The sequence below is a fragment of the Cupressus sempervirens genome, chromosome 10, assembly GCF_028749045.1.
Source record: "Cupressus sempervirens isolate cs-2001-9-10 chromosome 10, ASM2874904v1, whole genome shotgun sequence".
NCBI lineage: Eukaryota > Viridiplantae > Streptophyta > Pinopsida > Cupressales > Cupressaceae > Cupressus > Cupressus sempervirens.
This window is the reverse complement of record NC_143127.1, coordinates 717,447,959-717,460,573: the sequence shown is the minus strand read 5'-3', so window position 1 is coordinate 717,460,573 and position 12,615 is coordinate 717,447,959. Positions and strand designations below refer to the sequence as shown.

The 12,615-nt window shown below is 34.6% G+C and overlaps 1 protein-coding gene across 6 annotated transcripts; it reads right to left on the bottom strand.

Annotated features, from left to right (window-relative positions):
- Positions 1–1,049: 1,049 nt before the first annotated feature.
- LOC149535844 (putative hydrolase C7D4.05) lies at positions 1,050–11,036 on the bottom strand. Of its 6 annotated transcripts, none has more exons than XM_089807706.1 (7): positions 10,242–11,036; positions 9,899–10,005; positions 7,748–7,856; positions 7,302–7,463; positions 6,991–7,164; positions 6,860–6,895; positions 1,050–1,426 (listed from the first exon to the last, which is right to left on the bottom strand). In XM_089807706.1, the coding sequence occupies exons 1-6, from the start codon at positions 10,479–10,481 to the stop codon at positions 6,866–6,868; spliced, it is 822 nt and encodes a 273-aa protein (XP_089663832.1). In that variant the 5' UTR covers positions 10,482–11,036; the 3' UTR covers positions 1,050–1,426; positions 6,860–6,865. The 6 variants fall into 6 exon arrangements, with proteins under 6 accessions (XP_089663832.1, XP_089663831.1, XP_089663829.1 ...); XM_089807705.1 differs by having other exon boundaries at positions 6,825–6,895; positions 10,242–10,851; XM_089807703.1 differs by having other exon boundaries at positions 1,234–1,361; positions 6,825–6,895; positions 10,242–10,738.
- Positions 11,037–12,615: the final 1,579 nt, after the last annotated feature.

Here is a 12,615-nt window from a genome sequence, read left to right as displayed (position 1 = left end):
GAATTGTGGAGTTGGATTTCATCAACTCCTACAAACTCTTTTGTTGATGTTGATTATCTTGTTTATCACTTATCAAAGACTTCATTTCAATGGTGTATTGATTACAAATGCACCATAGGCAGGTGCAAATTGGTTTCTGGTTGATGGTAGCAAAACTTCTAGCCTTCTCAAAAATTAACAAGACAGAGAAACAAATTGGCAGCGCAAAACTTTAAAGGAACAAGCAGCAGCAGCATGGAGACATAGTCATGGAGCTATATTTGTGAAACTTCTAAAGATTACTACAGCCATATAGTTGCCATGTGAATTACTAGAGTTTGGTGAGCATTAGTGTCAAAAGGGGCAGAGATTTCAATATATATGCAATCATCTATATAAACTCAAAAATTTCTTGAACCCAGTATTAAAAGAATTTAAGGTTAAGTGGAATTTTTTGTAAACCAATGTAGGACAGACAACTCATCCCTAAGTAAATTTTTCGCAGGAATAGGATTAAGGTTTATGCAGGAAATTTCTAAGTCTTTTAACTAGGCTCTAACAGAATTTTTTGATGGGAATTTCTTTTTAGTAGAAACCTGGCCGTAATTAATGTAACTGGTGATTCTGTAGTGAACTCCTAGTTAGTTTGGTTTTCTAGACAGAGATGGAAAAAATTAACTCACTCCTACTTGAAAAAAGAAAATCCCAGAAACATGGGAGATAGAAAAGATCAAGACTGAGAACACTAAAGGAAGTAGCTTCAAAAATTTACTTGAAGACCCAAAGGATTATTAAAAAATATTGATGTGTAGAAAAAACAATTATCTGCCTGCAAAGATCATGGTTCTCTAAAAGTGTGGTTGATTATCTCTGCTTATGAGCTACTTTCTTGAGTAGATATTCACTTCCTGCTGAATTCTTCAGACAAGCTCGTAGGATCCAGTGTAGGGAACAATACAGCAGGTAAACAGAAGATTTATCAGATTATCTCATTTTCGTGGAACAATTTTGTACACTTTTTATGTTTGTTTATATGTTACATAGTTCTATAATCTGGATGAAAGGAACAGTTAAGTGGTAATGCAACTCTATATACATTATAGATTCCTTTGATATTTTACATCTTGCTTGAATGAAACATGTCAAGATGTATCATTTCTGATCTAAAGTAAATAAAAAGAAAATCACAAACTTTTGAACAAACCATCCTCTGTCGTGCTTCTGCTTTTTCACAAGTCAAACCAACATTGAAGGTTTGATGTCTAACGGGATCATAAATGCTTCCAAATATTTTACAGCAATGGATGGCATTCCTTTGTACAAAGAATGCTTATAAAATTCATTTGCCTTCCTCTGCAAAAAGTTTTGTGCCCCTGAAGGGGCTACAAAGATAAAAATTAATCACAAGCAACAGTATTCCTGGAAAGCTCCGATCCCTTAAAACAATCTGCTAAAAAGGAAGAAAAACAAATAAATAATATGTACAAATTCATATTATACTCCGTAACAAATAAGCAAAGCAAGGAAAGCCCCATATAATTTGAACAAATGCAGTTACCCTTCTGGCAAATTACCACCAATCAAAAGAAAGACACCAATAATTGAAGCAAACCATAGAACTACCAAAATAAAATATTAAGAGATAGTTGAAGGGAATTCAAAGTTGTGTGGCAAGAAGTGGCAAAGGTTAATAGATGTTAATCACCCAACAAAGAAAGGGCAATACTTTCCTCATTCAGTTATCCTGCAAAAGAAGGGCAGCCTGTTTTTGTCTGAAAGAACAATCTTTAAAGAAGAAATCTAGAAATAGGATATCTGATTTAACAATGATTGTTCTTATTGTATGCTTTAGCTGTATATCTGTTATCAGTTCACTTCAAGGTGAAATTTCAATGTTAATACAGAAATAATGATATACAATTTGTGGTTATTGATTTCCATTTAGTACTCAGACAAATTTTCTAGCAACCAGAAAGTCAAAACTAAGCTCTTGCTACTCTTCTTGTAGGCACTATGTAGCAGAGAAACCTGTGAAAAGTGTGCTTAAGGTTTCTCTAAATTGAAAGAAAATAGCTATTGCCTATGTGCCATACTAATTCCTCTAAGCAACATATACAGCACGGTAGGACTCTATGACAAATGGATAAATAACAGACGACACAAAATGGCCCAAACTGACACTGCTTTCTACCAATAATGAAATGGAAAAAGAATTCCGGTGCTTTAACAACATATGTCGATAATTATAAATATATGAAATGGTTAGGATCTCAATACATCCTTGAAAATAAAGCTATAGTAACTAGGATGTATCTAATTTTGGACAAATACCTTGGCTTTTGTTACCCCAACAAAGTTAGAGTAGTCTCTCTGTCTCTCCTAGCCTTGTGCTCTGTCCTTAACAAAGTATATTTGAGTTTCCCCAAGTTGTAATGTGTCTATTGCGTTCATCCAACAGAGAAATCTGTGAAGATGAAACAGCAATAACCTTCTTGCAATCACTCAACATTCTCAAAGATTTGTGCAAGATTGAATCTCATACACCTCTCAGGACTTAGTATATTAGTCACAGTATTAACACTAAATTGAAATTTCAGAAGCCAAACAAGCATAAGAGATGTAAACAATGTTTTTTTAATTTCATTAAAATGACCACTTCGGAGTCAAATTAGGTTCACCCATTTGCTGTTGGGGCACTCTGACACTGAGCTACCAGGCCACTTGGTGACCATTCCATGTATGGATCATCTGTCATTAGTTTTCCAGCACTCCCCTCTGAGCCACATTGCAGATTCTCGGAGCTCCTAGCTGCCGACCTAGCTTTGATCCTATGTTAAACTTTTTCATGGACCAGCTAGGAATTGAACCTAAGACTACTCATTTGTGGCTGCATTTCTCCACCACCAAGCTACTAGCCCACTTGGTGTCCGACCCATCTATGATTCAGGAGTGGTCCTTTTCCAACAATTTAATAAACAGAGGAAGGCCTCAGTATATATTATCTGCAATAATAGCAGCATATGGATCTGGTGTCTAGTCACCAGTATGGTGCTAAGCCAACTGAGCCAATTTACAATAGATCCCATCCATTCTAAAAAATAAACACCGCAGATAGGAATGATTGTGATGTTTCAGAACTCATTAAGCCTATACAGAATCTTCAAATTAATTATTATTCTTAAATGTAAGTTTCAATAATAAGAATTTTCTGCCCCTAAGAATTTTTCTTAAAAACAGAGTTTTATTAAATACAATTTCATGTGTATTTGTCAACTTCTTCATTAAAATGATCAGAAAATAGCATGTCAATGAATTTTTTTCAGCCCCATAGACACAGGGCTTGAACTGCCTAACCCATGTTATAAATGGATCATCAAACTTACACAGTAACCGTGTTATCTGACAATAAAATGCATTATTTCTTGAAGACTATTAAACTTGGTCAATTTTTCGCAAAGACTACTATCTGATCCTCAGTGAATTTTGATCATGAACTGTGCGTACGATTAGCTCAATAACCACAAATTAAATCCCTCAAATGGATATCTTCATAAGTATAGCTGTTCGTATCTTAACTTCGAGAAAACTGCCAACCATAGAATTTAAGAATTTGTTATAGTTGTACAACTTGCTTGCATATGTATTCGTATAAATATGTATTTCTCTAACCTTCTAAAGTAATTAATAAACGATGGATGTTCCTTCTTGCATCCTAGGTACAAAAGAATATGTGATTTTTCATTTTATCTGTAGGTAGTGGGAAATATTCAAAGTTGGCATCTACCAAGACAAGTCCAACTTATTCAAGCTAACAATGTAAGGGCATACTAAGCTGAAGACAAAATCTTGATGAATTGGTACTAGCTTTTTAAAAAAGGAAAACATTTGAATAAGGCTTCCTTGAGTATCACTGCATGGGAGATTATGCTGATGACAGCAATCATGGGTAGGATGTGAAAATGTCAGAAAACTTGCAAAAATTATGAACATGCAGAGATGACTGAAAATGCAAAGATGACAGTGAACATGCACATATGACTTCAAACATAAAGGGGATAAAGTTATTAGCAACTGTAAGAGCCAATTGTAGTTATGTCTAAGAAGATGTACTCTTTTGGGTATTGTGTGGACTCTGCTGCACCTGTGTGACAACGGAATTATTTAAATCAGTGAAGCAAGATTGTAGTCATAGTGATTAATTCAGAAACATGGCAGGTTTAAGTGTTCCTACTGTAGATACCCACAGTTCAAAAACATTTTCCTCCATAGAACTCAGCAAATTTGATTTTGACTTCGACAGAAACATCACAAAAACTTGGCAATTTCAAAACCGAATATTTTAATTTTAAAAATAAAACGCAAAATGCAGATTCAAATGTCACTATAGAATATAATATTATATAACATTATTAAATGTGTTTAGAATTTTGTATATTTTTAAAAAATTGCATGTGCATTATTTGAGCACTCAAGAGTCAATATACATTGTTCCATACCAGTGTGAAGTTTGGCGTGGGAACATAATAGCAATAAAGTGAAGGCAGATAGCCGGATTATAATAAAATCTAATCACAACTACCATCAAAATATAACCATTTGTTCCAACATTCTTATAAGATTGTCTTTGCAGAGGGTGGTACCTTTCCTGTGGAGGTGTCAACTATGATCTGGTTACTAAGTTACGTAAGAGGCTAGAGAACATTAAGTTGCCTCACTGACACAAAATATCAGCAGAAAGAAGAGCACCAATGAAACAAAATGACAAGTGGATGAATAAGTGGGGTCTTAGCATCAAAGAGTGCTCAAATAACAATGAGGAAATCAAAAAGTACGTGCAAGGAAAATTCAAAGAATGATGTGGACCAGGCAACTTGAAAGGAAAAGATAATACTATATCAAGTACTTCAATTTCACATATGATCATGCACAAAAAAACTATATAGGAGCGGAAATAAAATAGGAAGCATAAATGTTAAAGGCTCAGCTAAGAACTAGTTTGCATCAACTTAGGTGTGAAACCAAAAGATGGATGACACCTAAAGAAGAGTAGGTAGACAGAAAATGTTGCTATTGTACTCTAAAAATGGTGGAGAGAAAATAGCATTACAGCATAGGGTGTCCAGCTTACATGGATATTTGGATCAATTACATCAAGACTCTAAAAGCGGGATTGAATAACATGTCTGGAGAAGAAAGGATTAAAAAAGTTGCAGATCACTTGATCAACATTCACACTAGAAAATCCAAGATACAGAAAGAAAAGGAAATTAAGTAGGTGCATTCTTTTCACTGCTCTGATTTGTTTTAGACATTTGCGCCCATCCATGTTGCTAGCTATCTGTGCTCCCCTAGGTTGTTTACCTTGTGAAAAATATTAGAATAGGATATAAAGGTGTCATATAGGTAAACTTGGAATAAAAATGTGTCATACATGTTTCATCAACATGAGATACATGTCAAAGGATCTATATGGTGTGGAATAGGTTTTTTGTCTTATCTAATCATCAAAACATTTGATTTGTAAACAAAATTTGCAGACCTGTGCAACCTTTCCATCTCTATTAGATTATTAGTATATTGGCAAACACATAAGGATTGAGAGCACAGTTAAAAGGCATTCAGAACAATAGACTTAAAAAGTTTCAAGTGCTGAAGCAAAAGATTATTGGCAAGTATGGAACACATCCACTGTATGTGACATGCAATATTAAAACATTGGTTTTGTTGCTTGCATAAGACAGAGTTCTGTCTATTATCAAAAATTGTATTTGTGAATGGTACAGCAGAGAAAAGAAACTTACAGGTGAGAAAGGACATTAACTGGATACTTTGCAAATAAGATGGAATCTGGACTACACAGTATCAAAAGAGAAAAACAAGCTTTCAAATTTCCTGCTACAGCTATTTAATTTGGTTTAGATAAAAAAATGGGAATCTGTTGATCATGTTTGGTAATAGCATACAGTGTTTTTATAGCAACAGAGATAAGAAATGAAAAGATGTAACAGTATTTTTTCATCAATCACTCACTACACAATACAATGATGAAGACAAACCTTCGGGTGTGGACACATTGGTAAACATCTTGATTGCAAACATACAACCAAGAATTCTTTAGTGCAAATTTAGATAGAATGGGGAACCTGACTAGAAGAAAAAGTTTACAGAAAATACCATAAGAAATGGGACATTGCTAATAGTTATTCCTAAGTCTAACATTCTAAGCGTACTTGTAACCCAACTCATAACACAGTCAACTCAATCGCCTAGGTACACTCTCCTATTACAACTAATATATCATTTTGCCACACTTCAGTACAGGCGATAGATCTGCTGCACCAACATCCAACTCAATTGCCTAGGTACATTCCTATTACAACTAATCTATTACTGTGCCACATTTCAATACAGGCAATAGATCTGCTGCACCAACATCCTCTTGTGAAACCAGAGTTCCCTTCCATTGCTTTGTTTCTCCCACAAATCAAAAACAGCTATAAAATATAAGGGAAAAAAATTATACCCTGTAAACAGATTTTAGATAAATTAAAATAACTAGTCAAAATCTGGGACTGTCATACGTAGTGAAGTCTCCCTATATTTTGCATCGAAGTATGAAAAATAAAGCTCTCAGATAAGAGAAATTCTTGAAAATTAATTATTGAAAATAAAGCCAACCATCATCATAGAGAAAATATCATGTTGTTTTCAATTTCCTCTACAGTTCCCTTCTTTTAATATCAGTATATACTACAAACATGTAAAGGAAAAAATATCTCAAGTAAAACTGCACAAGGTATAGAAAGCACTCTCTAGTACTTAGTAATGTTGAATCAGTATAATACCATCTATATTTGCATTGGAAAAGATTGTAGTCAACCTGCAATCAGAGTTCCACACCAATCCTGTTGGCAACCTGCGATCATGTCCCAGTTGCATTAGGATTGTCCTTTCATGTTTGGATTGTAACAGCAACAATGGACAACACATTATGAAATGACTAATATTCACCTCCTTAAAAGTGTGTACATCTGCACCCCAAAGCCAGGCATCACAACCAGCATCTCTGGCACCCCAAATGTCATTGCGACGATCATCTCCAACATGAACTGCATCTTCTGGATTTACCCCAAGCAATTCACACGCTTTCAAAAATATTGTAGGATTGGGCTTCTCTGCTCCAACCTATCTCAAAACCCAAAACCAGCAGACAATTATGAATATGGAAAGGTTCGTTTAGCAGAAATGGCACAGTATAGATATGTCATGGCTTGTAATTAACAAAGAATTTGAGAGCTTCTGATGACAAAACTCGATAATACCTCAGCCGATACAGCCAATGCATCAAACCAGTGTTCACACTTAAGAGACTGCAACACGGTTCTCAAGCGAGTGTCAAAGTTTGAAACTACTGCCAACTTTACTCCTGCTCTTTTAAGGGCTTCAAACACTTTACCTGCATTTGGATCGCAGAGATGCCAGGCCTACAAAACCATAAATTTGATATAACACTGAAAAATAAGGCTCAGTTTTGATAATGTTTCTGGAATGAAAATATAAATAAGGATTATCGTCTGTAATACTTCCATTGGTTCCTTATCCCTTAAGTATTAAGATTGTAGAATTGGATTTGTAAAATCAAAAACAGTAAAACAAAATATAAAGAAAAGAAATACAAGAAATTATATTAATGTGTACAGATGATAAAAACGGATCACTTGGGACTCCGACATGTTATGAGAGAGCACTAAGAAAAGCATGTGAATACCTTCTCTGTCGCATAATAATCATAAACCTCCTCAAAATATCGAGGATCTGCACAACCTGTAGCAGTTTGAACGATAAACTGCCAAAAAGGTCTCCCATCGTCCATGAATCTGAGATGTTCTCATAGCAAATAGTCAATTTATTGCATGACAACTTTAATATAAAATTAAAACAATAATTTTATAAAATCCCTCCATCGTAAAATATAGAATTTAATAACATCCAGCAATGTCAAGTTCAATAATGAACTGGAGTTCAAGCCCTGCTTGGCATGTTCTGCAGCACTAAGAGGTGCCACTGTCAAACAAGTCTCAATGCAAGTCCTTGGAAACTCTGAAGGGTAGAAAACTCCTATTACATTGCATATAAGCCAAATAGCTACACTTGATTGTGCATGACAGATAATGTAAAACAGTAAAAGTAAAAAAACAGAATGTGAATGTTATAATTTATACTAGCAGCTAACATTGTAAACCACAAAATATAATGTCAAATTTCTGGTCTCCGTTAACTACAACATTTAAATTAGGAAAATATGTAACAAGTCAACAGACCCAAAAAAAAATACAAGATGGCAAGAAACCAAAAAAACCCTGAAATGTAGAGGAAATATTGCATATCAAAACTTGAAGAGGTTTCTACAGAAATAAGTAATATTATTCATATTGTGATTTCTCCTAAAGTTTTGAATATGAATTGGCCATATCTAGCACAGCCCCTCTTAAAGAATTTGCTTCTCTGCAGCTTTTTAATCTACATGATCGGGTGACTTAACTGTTCACCTTTAACAAAAATACTGCCACTGTACCACTCTAGTAGACAAAACTAGGTAGATATGACAACTACTGAGCACTCTGTTTCAATATGTTGATCATTTCTACTTGGAAAGACATCAACCAACCAAATGCATGCAGTCAGAATATTGACAATGCTAATATGATAATATCAAGTTTTTTAAGCTGAAAAGCCATGTGGTGTTTTACTAAACAATATGTGCGACTATAAAGTATACTGTTGATTTTACAATAAACATTTTCTAAGTTTTATTAAACAAAATGCAAAAACAAAAAACACAATGAAGACCAATAAGTATGTACAACCAACAAAACTGATAGCAACTTCAATGAAAAAAATCCCACACAGTCAAACCCTTTAACTTTCTAGGATTCACGTGGATAGTGGAAATCTAGTAGCTATGGTACAATATACCTATTATTTCAAATTTATCAACAGGCAGAAAAGGAAAACTAAAACATCAGATAGAGGAATGTGATCATACTTATGCTCCTCAAAATAAGGATCAGGAACCTCCTACCAATCTAGTGAGGCCAAGTCAACAAAGGAAAAGGCTTATATTTTAATTTCAGCTGCATTGAATACGTTACTTAAAAATATTAAAGGCATTGGCAAAAACAGATTTCAGAAGTAAATTTAAACAGCATTGGACCATAGTTTGTGCGATATGTCATTTACTGATGTCAAATTGTTGAAATATTCTATTTAAGTATTTCATTTTTTATTCATTTAACTTCAGAAGTCACATCAATGGTACTTTTAAATATAAAGGCCCTCGGCTTTTCAACTATATTCACAGTGATGGGTAGAGGCGTCCCTCTACCCAAATTTCAAACATCCTAGACTACTGTACTTCCTTGCCTTTGCATTGGTTATATTTTCCATAACTAGGACTGTTTGAAGAAGCCGTTGATTTACTGCAAGAATGCTTGACTAAGGAAACACTTGTCAGGAATAAAATATCGTTAAGAGCAACGCTCTACTATCATAAGAAATGATGTTGAATTTGTCAGAGATCAGTTCTTGTCAAATGCGAAGGTCAAGCCCTATAAGGCAAACCTACCAAGCACTATAAACCTACTAAAGATAATTATTGTGGAGTGCGAATAAAAGAAAAACTTACGGAGCACTATGAACCTACCAAAGATCAATTCTTGTGGATTGTAAAGGTCCTCCCGTCCTATAAGAGACAAGACATATTTCACCCTAAACTGATTCTTGCCAGGTGTGCAGACCCAACAAAATTTTAAGAAAGGGAAACTTCAAATTCGTCCACCCAATACTGTAGGTAACATTCCCAAGTAGAAACAAAAACAAACGCTAAATGAGGACAGAATGGCTCTTATAACATGCGTACCGTAAGCGGGAATTCACCCATGGTTGCTGATAAGCCCACCGGTACCGCCTCAGGATTTCGTCCTCTGAACAATTCACACCATATTTGGCTCCAATGTCCCTATATATCTGCATTTACAAAGGCAATTCAGAAAAGAAAACCTCTGAACAAATGCTCATCAACTTTCACACAATCATTTTACATCAATTGGAAATGTTAAACAAAAGAAATCTCTGAACAAATGCCCATCAACTTTCACACAATCATTTTACATCAATCGGAAATGTTCGTCACTCTTTGCACACATCAAAAAAGCCTCGGCCCCCATAATCATTGCTACTAAAAACTAAAGCCTGTTTGTTACCTGTGCTGCTGGCTGGGAAGGGATGACTAGAGTCCCAACAGCGTCCACTAAGAGAGCCTTGTGAGTAAGCCCTCCATGCAAAGATTTTCTGTACTCCTCGTACCACTCTCCAGACCTCTCATTGGCAGGCGCTTCAACCGAGGCAAAACATCTGAGTGGAACTGCCCTAGCCCTAGCTCTTGCCCTAGACCTTGCCCATCCTCCTCCAATTATGTTTCTGGGCAGTGAGTGAATCATCATTACGAGTACAGACGACTTCCTTTCTCCTCATAGCAGAAGGCGCTTATAAAACAGCAGTGGACATCATGTATCCGGCACTCCACCGCAGAATTTGCTTTTCGACATTCGCTCTGCTGATGGCACTGACATAACGATAAACATTACGCCGTTTTGCATACGCCCAATCGGACCCACCGTCGTTTGTTCCAACGCTTATCGAGTTTTAAGGCTTTGTCTACTGGATTCAAAGTCGTTATTCGACAAGTGAGCCGTACCATCGACGGAATGTTCAGTGTGGCCCGTTGATAACAATTTTGGAAACCCAAAAGATAATGTAAGATAAGGGTTTTGGAAACCCACAACATCAGCATTTTGGAGACCCCAACGATACGAGTTTTGAAAAGGAAAACCCCAAGGATCAAAACCCAAAAATGTTTGAGTTCTTGCGGACGTGGCGTACACGTCAACATTACAGAGTACAATAATTTCTCTGGACTGGAAACTTTAAAATGGATCGAAGCAGGCTATTTTGGTCTTTAGAGCAGATGACGATGCGATCTCTGCTTTTTATCATTTATCCATTTCAACAAATTTACTTGATTCTAGTATGTGTTTTTTAATATTTATTTTTTATAGATTTTTATTTCCTAATTTTATATATAGAGAGATATAATGTTTATTTATTTGTTCTTTCTCACTTTGAAAGATATATTTCTGTTTGTGGAAGTGTTTGTTATATCTTTGTGGAAGTCTTTGGTTCAAGTAGATTATAGCATATCTTTGTCTTTTGATATATATCTACTACATAAAAGTCATAGCATCTTTATCTTAATCAAATTATAATTTTTTTTTTTCCACACTTCTAATCATTATTGACATATATGATTTTTAATATGCCTGTACTTCATAAAACTTATCCTTGTAGTTTCTCTATCATTAAGCAAATAACATTTTTTCCATTATACAAGATTTTTCACATGTGCCTTAATATTTATGGATTTCATGCATCTATATCTTAAACAAACTTGTACACCTTTATTTTATCAATAAAATTCCTCTAGAATACTTACATATCAAATTTTGTAAAAATCTTTATCATTCACTAAAAAAACATAAAAATAATAGTGTAAAAAGAAAGAAAAGTTGTTAGTTCTCATTGGATAAGGAGGAAAATGACACATTTATCCTGTTTGCTTGTGTGGCATGTAGAATAATGGTGGTATTATTGTTAGAAATGAGGATTATTGAGAATGGGGGTGAAGCAATGTTCCACAAACTTTTGCCCAACTTGGATATTATTAACAATATTTAAATTTGCATAGATTATCAAACTGAAAAGTAAACATAAGCAAAATACAGTGCAACTCATAACACCATTATTTGTTAACTAAGGAAACTTGGCCAAGGAAAAACCCCAATGGGGGTGGTACCCATAAAATGATTCACTAATCAAAAGCATCTAGTGAAATATATTGACCCTATTAGTAGTCTATTACATCCACATAGTGTATCTATCGTTGTTAGAGGACTAGGCCTTGTTAGAAGCCTCAACCCTGTTAGGAGTTTTATTACAATATAAAGGAGTGAAAGATGAGCTCATTGCTCAAACATGCATATACAACTATATAATGCTATCAATGGAGATATATGTAGCGCCCCGCCAAGGGATCCAAAAGAATTAACCTAAAGTTTCACTAAGTTTGCTAAACATTTTTTTTTTTTTTTAAGTAAGAAAGTATAACATACACATCAAACACATAGTAGCGGAAGCAATAACATGTAATCATCGACAAACATACATTATAAGTTACATTTCTTAAAGATCCCAAGACGTTGAGTCACATTTAAATTTAATTAATTCTAAGTCTAACAACTATCACATACATATGAAAGAATAATCAGAAAGTCTCATGTCCATAATATACATTTGTTCTGAATGCCTCTTGGCAAATTAATTCGAAATGCTCAACCATCCATTGTACATGTCACAGGGTATGAAAGGCTTAAAAGAATATACATATGTAAAGATAAAGATACAACATCCTCAAATCCATGATACAAAGTATAGTAAAAACATATGAAACTATTCTCCATACATGATACATCCATAATGATAAAACATCTATCATAAAATCTAACCATCCATCATAATAAT

Bases quoted from the DNA above. Each gene is read 5' to 3' on its own strand.
- LOC149535844 (XM_089807706.1), bottom strand. From the start codon at position 10,481: ATGATGATTCACTCACTGCCCAGAAACATAATTGGAGGAGGATGGGCA. The intron at 7,464-7,747 runs GTATTCACATGC...ATGGTTTTGTAG, and splicing joins ATTATTATGCGACAGAGAAG to GCCTGGCATCTCTGCGATCC. The intron at 6,896-6,990 runs GTGAATATTAGT...ACATGATCGCAG, and splicing joins ATGTACACACTTTTAAGGAG to GTTGCCAACAGGATTGGTGT.